Source organism: Argopecten irradians, chromosome 8, assembly GCF_041381155.1.
Source record: "Argopecten irradians isolate NY chromosome 8, Ai_NY, whole genome shotgun sequence".
Classification (NCBI taxonomy): Eukaryota; Metazoa; Mollusca; class Bivalvia; order Pectinida; family Pectinidae; genus Argopecten; species Argopecten irradians.
This window is the reverse complement of record NC_091141.1, coordinates 19,688,686-19,708,246: the sequence shown is the minus strand read 5'-3', so window position 1 is coordinate 19,708,246 and position 19,561 is coordinate 19,688,686. Positions and strand designations below refer to the sequence as shown.

The 19,561-nt window shown below is 33.6% G+C and overlaps 2 protein-coding genes across 2 annotated transcripts; one reads left to right on the top strand and one right to left on the bottom strand.

The window, feature by feature from the left end:
- Window positions 1-1,257: 1,257 nt before the first annotated feature.
- On the top strand, window positions 1,258-11,539 carry LOC138329605 (fibrinogen-like protein A). The gene is made up of 8 exons (XM_069276695.1): window positions 1,258-1,393; window positions 2,742-2,804; window positions 3,235-3,285; window positions 4,885-4,926; window positions 5,807-5,934; window positions 6,581-6,686; window positions 8,570-8,746; window positions 11,051-11,539. Exons 1-8 carry the CDS (start codon window positions 1,324-1,326, stop codon window positions 11,299-11,301), a joined length of 888 nt encoding a protein of 295 aa, XP_069132796.1. The 5' UTR covers window positions 1,258-1,323; the 3' UTR covers window positions 11,302-11,539.
- LOC138329607 (uncharacterized) lies at window positions 11,327-18,183 on the bottom strand. Its single transcript, XM_069276697.1, has 3 exons — window positions 16,590-18,183; window positions 14,337-14,480; window positions 11,327-11,993 (listed from the first exon to the last, which is right to left on the bottom strand). Exons 1-3 carry the CDS (start codon window positions 16,834-16,836, stop codon window positions 11,731-11,733), a joined length of 654 nt encoding a protein of 217 aa, XP_069132798.1. The 5' UTR covers window positions 16,837-18,183; the 3' UTR covers window positions 11,327-11,730.
- Window positions 18,184-19,561: the final 1,378 nt, after the last annotated feature.

Here is a 19,561-nt window from a genome sequence, read left to right as displayed (position 1 = left end):
GAAGTGTTGTATAAAACTTGATACTTAAACAATTACGATAAGCATAAAAAAATACCTATTCTAATTCTTTTGCAAAAATTGTTACCATTTTAGTATCTAAATTGATAGTAGTTTTGATTGTAAGGTTTTGTTTAATTTTCAGCTACCTAGATTGATTTAGGGAATTTGGTATGATTCATAGCTATCTTTGAATATAAATAAGACAGACAGTACATATCGTAAGCTGTTGGTACTCATTTGTATACGTTATCTTTGAATTTCGTATAATTACAACATTAATGGAAATTTTCCATGTAACTATTACATCGATAAAGCGCAAACGTAACCCAGCCATATGTTTTATTTCGATTATTTCATTAGCCATCATTGATATCATTTTGAATATTTCAAAATGTTCTCAAAGATATTGAGTCAGAGCAAAACTCACTTGTTTGTGATATGACTATAAGTTATCATAAATATTGGCGCAATTTTTGTCCGCCATCTTGTTATTAGTAATTATTTTCACAATATAAATAGGTGTGATTCCTTCCATCTATTTCTCAAATTTGTATTTGACATCCAAACTACATGTATTCTTTTTAATTGCTGTTTAGTATTTGACGCTATTTTGTTTATTAATGACTATTTTACTTCCGTTAGTAACATTTGATCCGATAAAGTATATAGAGTTTCAATGATGTTTTATGGGATTTCCGAAGAAACTGTTCCAATATTCGGCCGTCATCTTGAATACTCAACAAACCTGGATCTTATTATATATATACCGATATGTAATAATCAACAAAGAAAGGAAACTATATAAGAGAATTTTGGGTTTAACCCGAGACGTCTAGACTATTAAGTAAATGTGTGTGCTACGTTTATTTCTCTGAAAGAGAAAAAAATCCTGAATATATCTGCATAACCAATTAACTGTTACAAAGAGTTTATATGAAACCAGGAGAAGACAAATAACAGGTTGTTTATCCAGATGTCCGACTTCAAACAAATCGATCAACAAAGCAAACAAATTCAGTGTATCTTTTTATGTTGTCAAACATCATTGTTTTACGAGATTCACAAATGTATCTGGTGGATTATTTGCTCATCCTGATATATTGTGACTGTATGTTTCGATGGCTGGTAAAATCAAAGAGACCGCTTTGTTTTTATTACACTTTTAATACTATTTCATAAATTGTGTCGGTTTTGCACTTGTGCGTCATTCCCTTGATATATACGCGGACCTAGCGATGGATCTAGCTACGACTTGATCCAGAGTAAAGTCTGTTTTCAATATCACAGTATTTAGTTGTTGAAGGAGGACTAACTTATAAGAGAATGTCGCTCTTGCAGTTGATACAGTGTCTTACTGTGGCATATCTTCTACAAACCGGACTTATCGTTGAAGGTAACAATCCCTTTGTATTCTGAACTTTTCAGTTTCAGTAAGAAGTGTTCCGGTTGAAATATCATTTTGGCCTTTTGAAAACTTCCCTTTTAATCGAATGCCAGTTTATAGATTTGTTTCAAACTAACTGAACGGGAGTGTAGTGGTATTTTATCGTAACCAATAATGACACCAGGTGCAAACAGTGCTGTGGTAAACACTTTTAGTTATACAAAATTACCAATAGCGTTCAATGTCAGTTACATTGTATCCACAATGTAGCTAAAATCATTCTAATGATAAAGTAAGTGACAATCCGCTGATGCCATTATTACTGTTTTTGCGCTGGAAGCAGGACAAAACCACATTGAATATGTCTAAATCACAGTAAATATTGATAAAGCTGAGGTTGTAAACATCGATCTGTAATGATTACAACGTCAGTCAAACTGATGACGGCAACTCAAACCCGCCAGGATTACTGCAATGATAAATTACAAATGTATAATTATACAATAGTTCCGTAATGGTACCTACCCGCAGTGCACGGGTTTTTATTGGGTTTTTTAGGTATTGCTTTTTGTGAAAGTGTTGTTGAACAGAAAATTATGTATTTATTGTTGCATGATGTCTGCATAATATAATATGAATTCATAATGTGAGTGGCGTGTTTTCCATGTAATAAAGCCATTTCGTCATAAATATTTATTACATGCGTGTAATATAACCTACAAGCATTGTGATCGGTTGATACAGACATAATGTCAGTCACACGCGTGGAAAATGACGTTTTTATTAAGAATTTTACAACGAAATCAGAACACTTGGAATGAACTTTGGACGATAAAGACTAATAGTTTTAGAATAAAACAATAAAAATACAAAGATTCAGAAAACTTATTTTACAGCAGTATAAGCTGCTAACAATATGTAAAGGTATTCTCTATACCAGTTAGCAAATCAGCCGAGACATAAACAGACAATCAGTAAAAAAGTGTCACCTGATTGATTAGTTAGCTGGTTATCTCCAAACAGGGCAAAACGAAGGCAATTATTAATCTGCTGATAAGTAGAAACTGTCATTCGTTTATTTTTAGATTATAATATGATACTTGCTTCGATTTTTTCTCATTTTTGTCCGCCAAAAGATTAGAAAAAATAAAAATTCTTCACTCAAAAATTTAGTATGAAGGAAAACTCAGGAAAAATATGTGTTTACTGTGTTTTTGTTGGACCCCCGAACGAACTGTTGGCTTCAGCCTGTGACAACAGTTTGATCATATTGTTTAACATGACACATGCATGTTGACTTCAAAGACTGTAAATACAGATATTTGATCCTATTTCTGATTGCTGTTTTTATTTACAGTTTTTCAGACGACCCACGGTAAACCCAATACAGTAGATGTCGTTAAACGGTTTCTAGGTCTGGGTAAGTTTGATCGGGGACAACTCTGATCAAAATGATTTTATATAATAACTAATGTAATGTAAGACTTCAAAACCTGGTTGCTAAATAAAACGTATGTTTAGAATATAATACATTGTAAATTAATGAACTATTGTATATTATACATAAATGTGTACTCGATAACGGTCATCAATTATTACATGATATCGTCCATGAATGTATTAGAAAATTAAAATGACAATTTAATAACTGCATTATTTTCAAACATGTGTAATAAAGCTACATGTATATTGGCGTTCGTGAGTAAAAAATAAAATTAAATTATGATTTGCTGAATTTACAACACACATTTTTGTATATATCTTATTCCTAATCTGACATGTTCTTTATCTGATAACCATGATGTAATCTATTAAACACGTTTTGATAAAAATAACTGTTTTGATTGAAGGTGTTTTCCAGCGAGGCGATTGTCAATTTGAAAACCCTAAACCTGTGCTCGGTAATCATAACCTTTTTACACTTACAAATAAACACATGTCAATGTTGTTTCAGATACTCCATATATTTAGCAGTTTCTGTATTTTGGCACTACACATATTTACATTACATTTTATATCCCCAACGTAACGACAATTATTGAAACATCTGGATGTCTATATTTTGACAAATAAGATGCTTCAGTAACCGTTTCCAAGGAAACATAATGGAGAAACTTTTAGTTGCGATTGTCTGAAACAATGGGATAAGTCATTGACTTAGATTTATCATTGATTTTCTTCTTCATTTTCACCAGATTCTTGTTCGACATGCTTCCCGAAAACTGTCGCATGGATCTTTATGAAACGTTGCACAAATATCCATTGTGGTCTAGATGTTGCATGCTAATTAAGATATTATACAATTATCGACCTATTTCAAGGTGGATACAATGAGTTATCAACCCGAGTAAGTGATATATCCCGAGGCCAGAGGCCGAGGGTTATACATGTATCATATTCGAGGGTTGATAACTCACCATATCCACCTAAAAATAGCTAGGTCAATAACTGTTTTATTATATGACATTTACAGGATACAAACCCTGCTATTCAAAAAGATAATAAACAGGATGATATTTGTAAATGTTCTTTTTACAAAAGTAGTTTATCCATTACATATAGTATATGGTAAATATCCAAATGCTTCTTACTAATGTTTTAGACTGGTAGAACCGGAGTATTTTATCGCTACATCAACTGCCCGTCTGGCACTCTTGAACGTTTTTCATAAATTGAAGTTCGCAGCTGATCACCGTTGATCTCAGTAAACTTGCTATCTTCCGCGATATATATGTTGCCGACTATAATAATGACGTCACAATAGATTATCCCGACAGCATTGAAATCCCGTTACGCTATATTTGGGTACGACTCGACGTCAAAAGCGATTATGACGGCATACCTAAAGGAAGTTTTCCTCGATCATTTTTTGGGCATCCCTTGTTTGTTTGACAATCAACCTTAGTGGATAGATACTGTACTTATTTTGTAAGGATGTTATCAGACTTTACCAAACTCGGCATCCACTGTTTGATTGTTTGACAACCATCCTTAGTGTCTAGATACTGTACTTATTTTGTAAGGATGTTATCAGACTTTATCAAACTCGGTATCCCTTGTTTGATTGTTTTGAAACATTCTTAGTGTCTAGATACTGTACTTATTTTGTAAGGATGTTATCAGACTTTATCAAACTCGGTATCCCTTGTTTGATTGTTTGACAACCATCCTTAGTGTCTAGATACTGTACTTATTTTGTAAGGATGTTATCACACTTTACCAAACTCGGTATCCATTGTTCCATTGTTTGACAACCATCCTTAGTGGCTAGATATCACACTTTATCAAACTCGGCATCCCTTGTTTTTATTGTTTGGCAACCATCCTTAGTGGCTAGATACTGTACTTATTTTGTAAGGATGTTATCACACTTTACCAAACTCGGCATCCATTGTTTGTTTGACAACCAACCTTAGTGGCTAGATACTGTACTTATTTTGTAAGGATGTTATCAGACTTTTTCAAACTCGGCATCCATATATTGTTCCATTGTTTGACAGGTCTGTACCCGACAAATGTCAAGTGTCCTCAGAACTACCATGGTAGGTATACACTGTAGTCAACTGGTGTCCGCTTATAATTAATGTGCTAGTATGTGAATTGATTATCACGGGACTAGAAAAAGTCTATCAATGGCGACTAGGTACCTCAATCGATAGAGAATTTAGCTAGTCGCACTTTAGTTTTATACATTTTTTTAACTTTTATTTCTATCAATGATTTCGATGTGTTTGTATGTGACGACCTTTTTAAATTTTCGTTTTGATACGCATTTCCAAAAGATAAGATCTGTATCCAAAGAACAGTACTTAATATTTGTTGGACTTAGGTAAGATCTACAAATACATGTAAAGGCTAACTCGTTACCAAACTCGGTTTTGTCAGAGTGCAGTAATAAGTATATTTAATTTACTGTAGCAACACTAGAGTAGGTTGATCGGTAATTAGACACCTCAATCGACGGAGGAATCTGACAGTCGCAAATTGTTTATTTTTTGTTTATTTTTCATAGCTTTAATTTCTGTTAATTATTCATATTGGGACATAAAATGAATGGAATGCGGCAAATGCTCCTCTCGTGTTTCAGAAATGATTTGTCATTGTCTCTCGTTATATTTAGGTGACTGTAGAGCTCAGTTATATCGGATTCCCATTGAATATCACGGGACTAGAGTAAGTCTATCATAGGCGACTAGGTACCTCAATCGATAGAGAATTTAGCTAGTCGCACATTATTTTTTATTGTTTATTTTCTTTTCTTTTTTTTTTTATTTTTCTTTATTTTAATCAATAATTTCTATGGGAATTTAAAATACGACACTCTGCTAGTGTTCGAAGGTACCGGTTTCGAATCTTGTTCTAGTCGCTTTAGTTCATCGGAGCTTGCTCCTCTCCTGTCATTATCATTGTGTTCCGTTACAGGTGACTGTAGAGACATCCTAGAGAGTCCTGCTAGTATTAACACACCTAATGGTTTCTACGGTCTGGAGCCGGATTCGGGTGAACCTCCTATATTCGCCTACTGTGACATGGAGGCCGGGGGCTGGACGGTACAATATCATAAATTTGATTTATTGAAGATACAATGGCTATGGTTAAAGATGCTCCACCGCTGAAAAATAGTATTTTTCACTATTAAAAACAGAAGCAGACGATTTAGTATTTTTCCTCAGTTACAAAAGTTACTTACTTTACACCATTACCACCATTGAAAAGTTTGAGCTTCTAATTTTACTTCAAGTTAAAAATAGAAAAAATAATTAATTGCATCCTGAAAAAAATTTCTTGGCACTATATCTTATATAGAATGAAGTAATGATTGCGTATGCACCAAAGGCGAAATACAATATTTTATGTTATTTTTGTGATAATTAGGCATATATATACACGATTAAACACCAATTATTGTTCATATGATGTATATCATTTATGCTCTGTCGGCGGTGGAGCATTTTTAACAATAACCCTTTAAAGCCCTAGATGGCTCTTAAGCAAATATTGTTATTTTGAAAACCAAACTTATCCCTATTATTATCATATTCCTTCTAGATATTTAATAAATCATAAAATGTGTTTTTAGTCAAATGGGTCAAATTAAACAACATAGATACAAACACATACAACAATGAATATACCGAATGATTAATGGAGACGAAATACTGTTTGTTCTTATACATGTGTTTATTCTTTGATAAGGTAATACAACAGCGTGTGAGAGGTAGCATCGACTTCGAGAGAAGAAACTTTAACGAATACAAACTCGGCTTTGGCATAAAGTATGGAAGCAAAGACTTCTGGATAGGTAAATTAACCTCAATTCTAAACATCTGGCAAATTTAGCCTCAATCGTATCAGAAATGTACGGCTGTCTTCTCAGAGAAATAACTTACATATTTGATATTGGTGTTACTTTCTTTTAGCATAAGCACATGTTTTTTCTGGGAAAAAAATAATAATTCCACTAAATCAAAATTATAAAAAATACTTTCAATATGTTTCGATATAATTATATCTATTATTTATTATAGAGTATAGTTAGTCGTATGAGTTGAATGATGTTTCTTATTTATAATATGTAGCATTCTTGATGGTAGTGTCATTGTTTATTCCTTATGTTTACGATATATATCTGTTTACGATATATATGTTTACGGTATATCTGTTTACGATATATCTGTTTACGATATATCTGTTTACGATATATATGTTTACGATATATCTGTTTACGATATATCTGTTTACGATATATCTGTTTACGATATATATGTTTACGATATATCTGTTTACGATATATATGTTTACGGTATATCTGTTTACGATATATCTGTTTACGATATATATGTTTACGATATATCTGTTTACGATATATCTGTTTACGATATATCTGTTTACGATATATCTGTTTACGATATATCTGTTTACGATATATCTGCTGTTTACGATATATCTGTGCACGATATATATGTTTACGATATATCTGTGCACGATATATCTGTTTACGATATATCTGTTTACGATATATCTGTTTACGATATATCTGCTGTTTACGATATATCTGTTTACGATATATCTGTTTACGATATATCTGTTTTCCCTAATGATCTGAACACTCTGAACTACTATTTCCGTGAATCGTAACTATTTGCTGACCTCTGTAGTTTTGATAATGCAATGTCGGCATTTTTACGTGAGCATTGCTAATCTAATTGATATCTAATAAACCTGTATTATGTTCAAAACATCGATTTGCCCTTAGTCTATTTTGTGAAAAGGAATTCCGTAAATTGTATTTGCATATTACAGAGTTATATGCCCTTGTGAGTTTCACTCACAAAATAATTACGTCACAATTGGATACCTACCCGCAAGGTAGGTAACTATGTAATATGCAAAAACGGAATATCTAAACACGATTGATTATTGTCTTTAGGCACAAGGCTCTAGAAACGGTTTTGCGAAAAGAAATTAAAGAAACATGTAACAGTATCTGTTTTAATGTAACACTGGCCAAGACAATAATCAGACCATCAGTTAAAACTAGCTCTTTTCTGTAATAGGACACTATCTTTGTGACATTAAAAGAATTTGTCTTTAATAAAGAGTATGGGTTTCGACAAATCAGGAATAACAGATGTCGACAAATCAGAGGTAAGGAATGTCGACAAATCAGATATAAAGTCGATAAATCAGAGGTAAGGGATGTCGACAAATCAGATATAAAGTCGACAAATCAGAGGCAAGAGATGTCGACAAATCAGAAGTAATGGTTTGTCGACAAAAAAAGTAGATGGTGGCGATAATTCAGGAATAACGGTTGTCAACAAATCAAGTATAAAGGGTGTCGAAAATCAGAAGGAAAATTTGTCGACAATTCAGAGGTAAGGGATGTCGAGAAATCATAAGTAAGAGATGTCGATAAATCAGGAATAACGGGTGAAGACAAATCGGATATGAAGGGTGTCGATAAATCAGAAGTAAAGTTTGTCGACAAATCAGAGGTAAGGTGTGTCGATTAATCAGAATAAGGGGTATCGATAATCATTTGATTCAAACCTGACCCCATAAAGTAGTTGTGTTCATCCAATTGCTTTATGGTATACACTAGTTTGTATTTGCTGGTTTCTTATTTTGGATAAATACATTGAGTTTGATTAACAGGTTTTTGAATATTTTCCATTTGTTTAGGTCTTGATAATATCTACCGGTTGACCGATGCTGTCAATTCGGGAAGCCCATATACCCTCCGGATAGAGCTGGATTACAGTACGGGGAAAACGTGGTTAGCGGAGTATTCGGACTTCAAAATATTAGACGAGAATACTAAATATAAACTTGTCATAGGCACTTATAATGGCACAGCAGGTACGTCCGATGACCGCTGGTGTTTCTACCCTCGAAATAATGTGTAAGGTATAGACTATGAAATCATTTGTTAGATACAGAAAGTGAAATCCTTTGTTATTTGTAAGTACAGACAATGAAATCATGTGTTACATACATGTAGGTACAGACAATGAAATAATGTGTTAGGTACAGACAATGAAATAATGTGTTAGGTACAGATAATGAAATCATTTGTTAGGTACAGCCAATGAAATCATGTGTTACATACATGTAGGTACAGCCAATGAAATCATGTGTTACATACATGTAGGTACAGACAATGAAATCATGTGTTACATACATGTAGGTACAGACAATGAAATCATGTGTTACATACATGTAGGTACAGACAATGAAATCATGTGTTACATACATGTAGGTACAGACAATGAAATCATGTGTTACATACATGTAGGTACAGACAATGAAATCATGTGTTACATACATGTAGGTACAGACAATGAAATCATGTGTTACATACATGTAGGTACAGACAATGAAATTATTTGTTAGGTACAGACAATGAAATCATTTGTTAGGTACAGACAATGAAATCATGTGTTAGGTACAGCCAATGAAATCATGTGTTACATACATGTAGGTACAGCCAATGAAATCATGTGTTAGGTACAGACAATGAAATCATTTGTTAGGTACAGCCAATGAAATCATTTGTTAGGTACAGACAATGAAATCATTTGTTAGGTACAGCCAATGAAATCATGTGTTATTTACAGACAATGAAATCATTTGTTAGGTACAGCCCATGAAATCATTTGTTAGGTACAGCCAATGAAATCATGTGTTAGATACAGCCAATGAAATCATTTGTTAGGTACAGACAATGAAATTATTTGTTAGGTACAGCCAATGAAATTGTTTGTTAGGTACAGACAATGAAAGCATTTGTTAGGTACAGCCAATGAAATCATTTGTTAGGTACTGCCAATGAAATCATTTGTTAGGTACAGACAATGCATTAATTTGTAAGGTACAGACAATGAAATAATTTGTAAGGTACAGACAATGGAATCATTTGTTAGGTACAGACAATGAAATCATGTGTTAGGTACAGACAATAAAATCATTTGTTAGGTACAGACAATAAAACCATTTGTTAGGTACAGACAATGAAATCATCTGTTAAGTACAGACAATGGAATCATTTGTTAGGTACAGACAATGAAATCATCTGTTAAGTACAGCCAATGAAATTATTTGTTAGGTACAGACAATGGAATCATTTGTTAGGTACAGACAATGAAATAATTTGTAAGGTACAGACAATGGAATCATTTGTTAAGTACAGACAATGGAATCATTTGTTAGGTACAGACAATGAAATCATCTGTTAAGTACAGACAATGGAATCATTTGTTAGGTACAGACAATGGAATCATTTGTTAGGTACAGACAATGAAATCATCTGTTAAGTACAGACAATGGAATCATTTGTTAGGTACAGACAATGGAATCATTTGTTAGGTACAGACAATGAAATCATGTGTTAGGTACAGACAATAAAATCATTTGTTAGGTACAGACAATAAAACCATTTGTTAGGTACAGACAATGAAATCATTTGTCATTCATAATCAGAATTGCCATAATTCTATCGACGATTACACGGTAGCCTACCTAGTCTAATTAGGACATTAATTAATCATCTGTTCATCAGTCACGGCCTGTTTTGTGACTTGCTATAAATCATTTTCAGACAGATTCCGTAATTACATGACGAATCTACGGGAATTCTTTGTATATTTATTGGTACTCCACGAGCTTCTTATTCATATTTCATCTCTGGAATGCGATAAGTTTGCTCAATTCTAATGTCCATTGTTCGACACGATATCAATTATACCAAAATGTAATAATAATGATAATAATCATTTTGATTCATCAGCGGAAAATAACTGAGTATAGAATGTAAATTGTATTCTCTTTTTATATGTAGTAATAACGAGATATGTTTATAGATACAACTGGCATCTATTTCATTAGAAATCATTTATTTATCTGTTATGCAAAAAATGTGGACATTTTTTTCGTGTATTATTTAATATAATGTGAATCTCTATTATTCAGAGAGGTACTTATTACTCAGCTCTCATACGCTCACTTCTCATTTCATTTTGTGTTGAAAAACCTATAAGATCATTAATAATGTAAATTATTATTTGCCATAGATATGATTCAAATAATTAAGCAATCAAACGATCACATTCTCTTCCATTTAACACTTGTCCAGGAATTATCAGCTGTACTGCGTTCCCTTTTTAGGTGATGCCATGGGTTCACAGAACGGGACAGAGTTCAGTGTCGGAAGTTACGATCATGCGAGAACACTCTACGACACATGTGACGTCACTCATCGGTCGGGTGGATGGTGGTTCACAAACAACTGTAACCATGCCAACCTGAACGGCGAATACAGACCAGAGTACAATAACCTTGGCATTGTCTGGGATACCTTGATCAACACCGGTCCAATAAGCCAGGTCAGGATGATGATAAGAAGGAAGGAGAAGTAACTACACACACAAGGAACACATCATAAATAAATGCAAATTTAATGTTTCTATGGTCTTTTAATTGCTTTCAATACTATAACAATATTTGAAGTTTAGCTGACTCTTGTATCGGGTATCATTGATAATTACAGAACGATTAATCGCCCATTTAATACATACTCAAGCGTTTGGATAAACACGTTTCTTTGTCTGTTATTAATTGTATCATCTTATTGTTAATAAATGTAAATAATATACATTATGTAGAAGTATTGAAATCAATTTGAGGAAAACCACCTAACAAGCATATGTCATGCTTCCCTATTTACAAATTACTGTAACAAGAATGGCGTCCAAACGTTTGGTAAATAATCGGTACAACTGTACTTAAATACATGTATCTCAACGCTGTAAAGTACATTCAACTCTTGGCCATTTTGTTGCGTTGCTTTATCTTAGTTCATTGAGCTGCTGAGCCTTGTGTTGCCAGTATGCGGTCGATTTCTCCTCCTCCTCATAGTCCTTCTCCTCTGTAAACAGTGTCATTTGTCCTACACCCATCACTATGGCGACCAAGAGAGAGATCGCGGCAGCAGTGGACGACAACAGAAGGGGCCATCCCGTCGTACCGTGACGCGTTTCGAGAGCCTCCAATGGCGTTAGACCGGCTTTCTTCTTCACAAAAAGTAGGACACCGATGAGAATCACTGAACCTTCAATGACGATTACATTAAATAAATAATAAGCTAATTAGCAATGGGGTCGTAAAGCAAATGATTCCAGCAATACACTGTCAACATTGCCATTTGACATATGCCCTAGATAGTAATTAGGCTACAATTACTTAAACACCTAAACATTATTCAATCACATATCGATATATGCTCATACAGAATACAGTATATTTGTGAAAACACTCCTAAAACTTATATATTCTTCTACCATAACAATCAATGTAAGCTATTATTCGGCACTGGAAACACCATTTATAGGGTAATAATTCAAGTTTGCTTGTTACGAGCATTTTCATGACATTTGCTTAAAAATTACTTTATCAGCCCATAAAGGACAAAATGACGTCGCAGTTTGTGATGTTGCTTCTGATTGGCTGAGATGATGGTGATTTCATAGACAAAAGAGTCCCAAAATGAATTTTGAGTATTGAAGAGATTATGTTTAGTAAATTGAATTATAAGGATTAATTTGAATAGATTTTTTAAATTATGGAGATATAACACAAAAAAATCTCAGTGGTTGATTTAGAGATATGCTATAAATGCCATCATATAAAACTTTCCCACATAATTATACATATAAAAAAATCGTTTACTTGATTTAACGTAGGTATGAACTGCTAGAAATATGTCTTCGTTCTTCTGTAATATTAACATTTGCCACTGTTTCTGTATCGATAAACTAAGTTGGAGCAAATCTGTTTGTTTCCCAATAACTTTTAGTGCAGATCGTGAACCGATTCGGTGCGTATGGATACATGTAAACATTGGCGGACTTCCTTTGACATTCTATAAAAATCACGTGTCAATGTTTATTAATATTACATGAGACAATCGGAGACATACAATTAAATAGATTGTTTTTAATGTGCTATGGCTATTTGACATGAATAAAATAATTGTAGTATAAGAGCTATTTTGTGACGTCATAGAAAAAAGGTGGATGAAGCTATCAGTCAACGGCGCGCTTTTTCTGAATGACAGTTGTGCACGGTTAAAAATGACGACAGTATAATTTTGATGGCGAATAGCACACGGTAAATGATTATATCTGATGTTCTGGTTGATTTTATTGTTTAAAGAAAATATAAGGATTAACCTTTTACTTTGTTCAGTTTATGGAACAGTCGGTAAACTGTACGTAAACGCTTCACGTTTACGCAATTTAACTCGTGACCATTGGCTTTATCAGCTCATAAACTAAACAAACTTACTTTGTTCAAATTATGAGGTGATAAACCCAATGGAGCAGTCGGTAAATTGTACGTAAACGCTTCACGTTTACGCAATTTACCTCGTGACCATTGGCTTTATCAGCTCATAAACTAAACAAACTTACTTTGTTCAAATTATGAGGTGATAAACCCAATGGAGCAGTCGGCAAATTGTACGTAAACGCTTCACGTTTACGCAATTTACCTCGTGATAATTGGCTTTATCAGCTCATAAACTAAACAAACTTACTTTGTTCAAATTATGAGGTGATAAACCCAATGGAGCAGTCGGTAAATTGTACGTAAACGCTTCACGTTTACGCAATTTACCTCGTGACCATTGGCTTTATCAGCTCATAAACTAAACAAGCTTACTTTGTTCAAATTATGAGGTGATAAACCCAATGGAGCAGTCGGCAAATTGTACGTAAACGCTTCACGTTTACGCAATTTACCTCGTGACCATTGGCTTTATCAGCTCATAAACTACACAAACTTACTTTGTTCAAATTATGAGGTGATAAACCCAATGGAGCAGTCGGCAAATTGTACGTAAACGCTTCACGTTTACGCAATTTACCTCGTGATAATTGGCTTTATCAGCTCATAAACTAAACAAACTTACTTTATCAGCTCATAAACTAAACAAACTTACTTTGTTCAAATTATGAGGTGATAAACCCAATGGAGCAGTCGGCAAATTGTACGTAAACGCTTCACGTTTACGCAATTTACCTCGTGATAATTGGCTTTATCAGCTCATAACTTAAACAAAGTAATAGCTTAATCCTTAATTCTAAATTGAACAAACATCAACCTGTAGTGTATTTTTGTGTGATTACAGTATAGTTTACACATTAGAGTAAACTAATGATAATAGCTTTGACTGGTTGAAAAGTGAAAAAAATGGACAATCTTCAAAGTCTCTTATATATAATTGTTTGAAATTATTACATTTAAGTCTTAATCGAGTGTGTAAAATTAAAAGATATCTACCTCCAGAGTTTCAATTATACCTTTTGTTAAAAAAACACTTGTACTAAAATCAATAAGTGGATTTTAACGAAGACCTGGTAACCAACATCATTAATATGTCTAGCTTTTTTACCTGCCCCTGCTGTCAGAATGACGACCAGCCTCCTCAAAATGGACACCACCTTTCCCTGGCGGACTAGGACCACATGTGTGGCTACGTCCAATACCAGTAAGACAGCCGCTATGGTTTCTATCACTGCAACACCTTGTAGCCAGGCTGAAACAAAGATGAGGTCCGTCCATCTTAGATCATTGTGCGGTAATCAGGACAAATTTAGGAGAATTTGGAGCTGGTATATTTTGAGAAATAATTTCATGAACACATATGAATGTTCGAGTGTAAATGTGCTGATATCCCTACAGATAGAAGTTAGAGCTTTATCTATGTGCCCCCATTGTTAAAGGTGAACCAATAAAGCATTCTATCTATGCATTTATTTCTAAAAAAATATCCGCTTTTTTTAACAAATCTTGCATTGCTTTTAAGCTGTGTTATTATCAATATTTAACATGTTCATCATTGCTATACATTAGCTTCCTAGAGAAATGATGGCATTTGACCCATTTTTTTTATATATTTTCCTGTCATTTTCGAATTGTGTTTTGAGCATTCGTGTGACATAAATCAGTTGTCATATTTTGGAATTTTCTTCTTTGAGTTTAAATAGTTTTAGAAACTATAGAAAAAAAGCATTGCTCTAATCGAGATATGATGTTAAATTGTTAGCGTTTTCAACCAATCGCGTGCTTTATGATCTCTTTTATCTCCTTTGTTCATCTGCAAGTACAGATATTGAAAAAGTCTGTGTATTTTCAGTATTTTTAATTTTTATTTCATTAAAGAAGAAATATAAAGAAATTATACAAAATGTCAAAAGTTCTAGACACTGCCCACAGTCTTCTATATGCTTTTAATTTTCATATTGAAAGTACGACTGAATTTACCCTAAAAAACCCCATTACATTTCCAATGTGTCAATTGAAAAAAAAAAGAAATCAGCTTGTTTATTTTCAATAAAATTACTTGCACATGCATACCAATATGCGACCTCTTTTGATAAATATACTACACTTTTCTTCATATCTGATTTGAGTAGATCTTATACTTCATATCAAACAAGTTGTTTTTAATTTTAAAGAAAAACATTTTATTGATGTAAATGATTTTGTTATCACGGAAAATGAAAGTCATCTCAGTTCATCATTTAGAAAAAGGTGTGTCGACAATTTTACCCTGCATTTCTATTCAAACATATTTTACATATATATGTACCATCGGATATGACACAAGTGATCACGTCGTAATGCCTTCTCCCAAAGATGCATTACAAATGATGTCTGAACATTTTCTATCTATAATGTAAATATATAATGCCAGATTTAAGGATCAATTGGCACTCTGAGATGTTATAAATATACGGTACAATATAGTGCTTGTTTGCCTTGGTTATGAACTGGAGGACTATTTCTGATACAGGTGTATATTTTTTATGAGATTAGCATTTTTGACAGGCAATCACAATTCACATTGTGGACTTTATAATGATGTTGAATCATTCTTAAATAGCTTTCTGATTTAATAGAAATACGCATTTTTTTAATGTGAGGGAAACATAATCTCTACAATATTCAGTAACTGTTATTTTATCCTGGTAATATTTTTCAAAACTCCCACATGTAACTGTTCAATCTTTTGATAATGTATAAAATAAAGAATTATATTATAATTGTAGGACTTCTTTGTCAGATAAGGAGATAAAACACACATGTACTAATAAAGCATTTTGTTAAAAAAATCGCAGGTTAGGCTGGTTTTACAAACCTTTTATTACAAGCTATACGGATGCTTAAACAAATAATGTGATAATTCAACGATAACATTTTAAAGGCAAAAAGACCTGACTGTATTTCCGATTTATGTAGTAGTTAAAGTAGTTTGATATTTTTTGTGTTTTATTTTAGTAAGGTTTCCTTTTGATAAAAATGGCGCTCAATAAAACGTGTTTCATAAATAGCCTTATCATGATCTTTCATTTTGAGCACTAATATTCCGAAGCAACAATAATACATGACTATCCTTCAATACACCAAATGCGGCTTTGCCGTCTGGTGAGGTGATAATAAACTACTGCGCGGTAAAAGAAATATATGACGACCCTCGCTATGAAAACTAACATTTAACATTTAATTTATTGTTATTAAGTTGTTTCGAAACTGATTATATGTACATGTATATTATCAACGGTAAGCTAGTAACATTTACGAATCTACACATTTATCGAATTAGCCTAACATTCCCATCTTGATATTGCTCCAAGTCACATACCTCTTGTACCCGATCTGTCTGATACAGACGAAACGCACGTGCCGTTTTTACACGTCACAGTTGCCCAGATTCCAAAATATGTGACGTCATTGGTACCGGTGTTGTCCGGATCATCGATATACCACCATCCCGGAAACACTAGCCCCAGGATGTGGAGACAGGTCCCCACCACCACTACGAAAAGTAGTACCGCGTCCAATATCCTAACGCGGACGGAGGACTTCTCTGATACTGTGTTGTCGGCCATTTTGTCACTTCCGCTAGAATGACGTCGAAATACAATTCTAAGGTCACAGGAAGTTCGCCAAATTATATAACGAATCGCACTCAAAATGGCAATTATTCCATGGTTGTTTTAGCTCCAATGTTATTTAAACAGGTTATATCCGAGTAACAGTAAAGAAAACACAAAATAATGACGTCAGTTTTGTTTGAATTTCTTCGTCTCCACTATAATCCAATCCCTGAGTAAATATATTAAAACTGTTTACGATTTATTTAAATGGTCTTCTACCCCACCATTTCAGGTTTCAACGTATGTTGTTTATTCTTCATGACGTCCCTTTGAAAGTGGTAAAAGCCCATGTTGTTCCGTCAAATCTATTTTCTTTATCGCTTGTCGACAGTTTTATGTATAGTTTTATATATATACTCTAGTAAGTTTGCGTCATAAATACTCTGCTTGTCTTTGTTGGTCTTTTAGGATCGACTTAAAGAGAACAGACTTCAAAAGTCATAATCAAAATTGAAATTGATATATTATTGGGAATCCGTAGAACATTCGACAAGTGTTATCCACTGTGAGAGGCGAGCCATCGTATTGTTAGATGAGATCAAAGAGCGCCCTCTTGTGATGACGATCAGATTTATACTACCTCGCCACTCCAAACGTGTTGTCACGAGGTTTATGGCCACCCTGAAGAGGACAACGTGTGTAAATTACTGAGTACGTAGATACATGTATGACGGACACGTTAGGCAAACCGAGAACAACCATGCACTGAACAGTCGAAGGTTTGTTTTTGATGTAAGAGAAGTAAATTGAGGACGTACAATTCGTTCTGATGTTTACATTTATTAATGTTTTTATACCTCAAATCGAGAATCAATACAATTCAAAAGGCGGTTATTTATCATAATTTTATAATATAGCATTGCATCTATATACGTCATTATGTTCAAGTTTAAAATATTTTTGCAGCCAATTAGATCATATATTGCTCTCAAATAGATATCAATGGGCGTTCAGTCGGTGTAGGGACAATCTTACAATGTTAGTAGATGATCCACTTGTGAATACTTGATGATGTAATATTGTGATATGTAAGCTGTATTCTAAGTATTGCTCAATACTTTGTGATGACTAATTACAGAATTAATTATTCCAAGTGGACAAATAAAATCAGCTTCCTTTCCACGAAATAAGGTTGAGATAAAAATATTCCGGAAAAAATTCGTGATTCATCAGATTTAGATAAATTTCATGTGTCGGAGTATGAGATTGTCATGCACGTGTATGTATATAATTATGTACAGTGTCGGAGTATGAGATTGTCATGCACATGTATGTATATAATTATGTACAGTGTCGGAGTATGAGATTGTCATGCACATGTATGTATATAATTATGTACAGTGTCGGAGTATGAGATTGTCATGCACATGTGTGTATATAATTATGTGCAGTGTCGGAGTATGAGATTGTCATGCACATGTATGTATATAATTATTATAGTGTCGGAGTATGAGATTGCCATGCACATGTATGTATATAATTATGTACAGTGTCGGAGTATGAGATTGTCATGCACATGTATGTATATAATTATTATAGTGTCGGAGTATGAGATTGCCATGCAAATGTATGTATATAATTATGTACAGTGTCGGAGTATGAGATTGTCATGCACATGTATGTATATAATTATGTACAGTGTCGGAGTATGAGATTGTCATGCACATGTATGTATATAATTATGTACAGTGTCGGAGTATGAGATTGTCATGCACATGTATGTATATAATTATTATAGTGTCGGAGTATGAGATTGCCATGCAAATGTATGTATATAATTATGTACAGTGTCGGAGTATGAGATTGTCATGCACATGTATGTATATAATTATGTACAGTGTCGGAGTATGAGATTGTCATACACATGTATGTATATAATTATGTACAGTGTCGGAGTATGAGATTGTCATGCACATGTATGTATATAATTATGTACAGTGTCGGAGTATGAGATTGTCATGCACATGTATGTATATAATTATGTGCAGTGTCGGAGTATGAGATTGTCATGCACATGTATGTATATAATTATGTACAGTGTCGGAGTATGAGATTGTCATGCACATGTATGTATATAATTATGTATAGTGTCGGAGTATGAGATTGCCATGCACATGTGTGTATATAATTATGTACAGTGTCGGAGTATGAGATTGTCATGCACATGTATGTATATAATTATGTACAGTGTCGGAGTATGAGATTGTCATGCACATGTATGTATATAATTATGTACAGTGTCGGAGTATGAGATTGTCATGTATGTACAAATTCTGTACAAGAATTAATATTCGAACACCAGGCTTTCTGTTCTCGTATGTGTGTAACATTAATATTCGAACACCAGGCCTTCTGTTCTCGTATGTGTTTAACATACACAGGGCGTTGCTTCCGACTAATACGAATCATAATTGTCCATTTGTTTAGATAGTACGTGATTGTGGAACGTGAGGACGTGATGACGAAGAGTCGAGTGTTACACTGTATATCGGGACATTGCATTCTGAATGTGTATTGACAATCTATTGCGAAATCAATGTCCCGATATACAGTGTAATACTCGACTCTTGGCCATCACGTCCTCGTCCACATTATACACATTTATAGGACTTATATTGTCGATGTAATAAAGATAAGTTGTTATTAAACTAAACACTCGTCTATAAGGTTTAGTCTA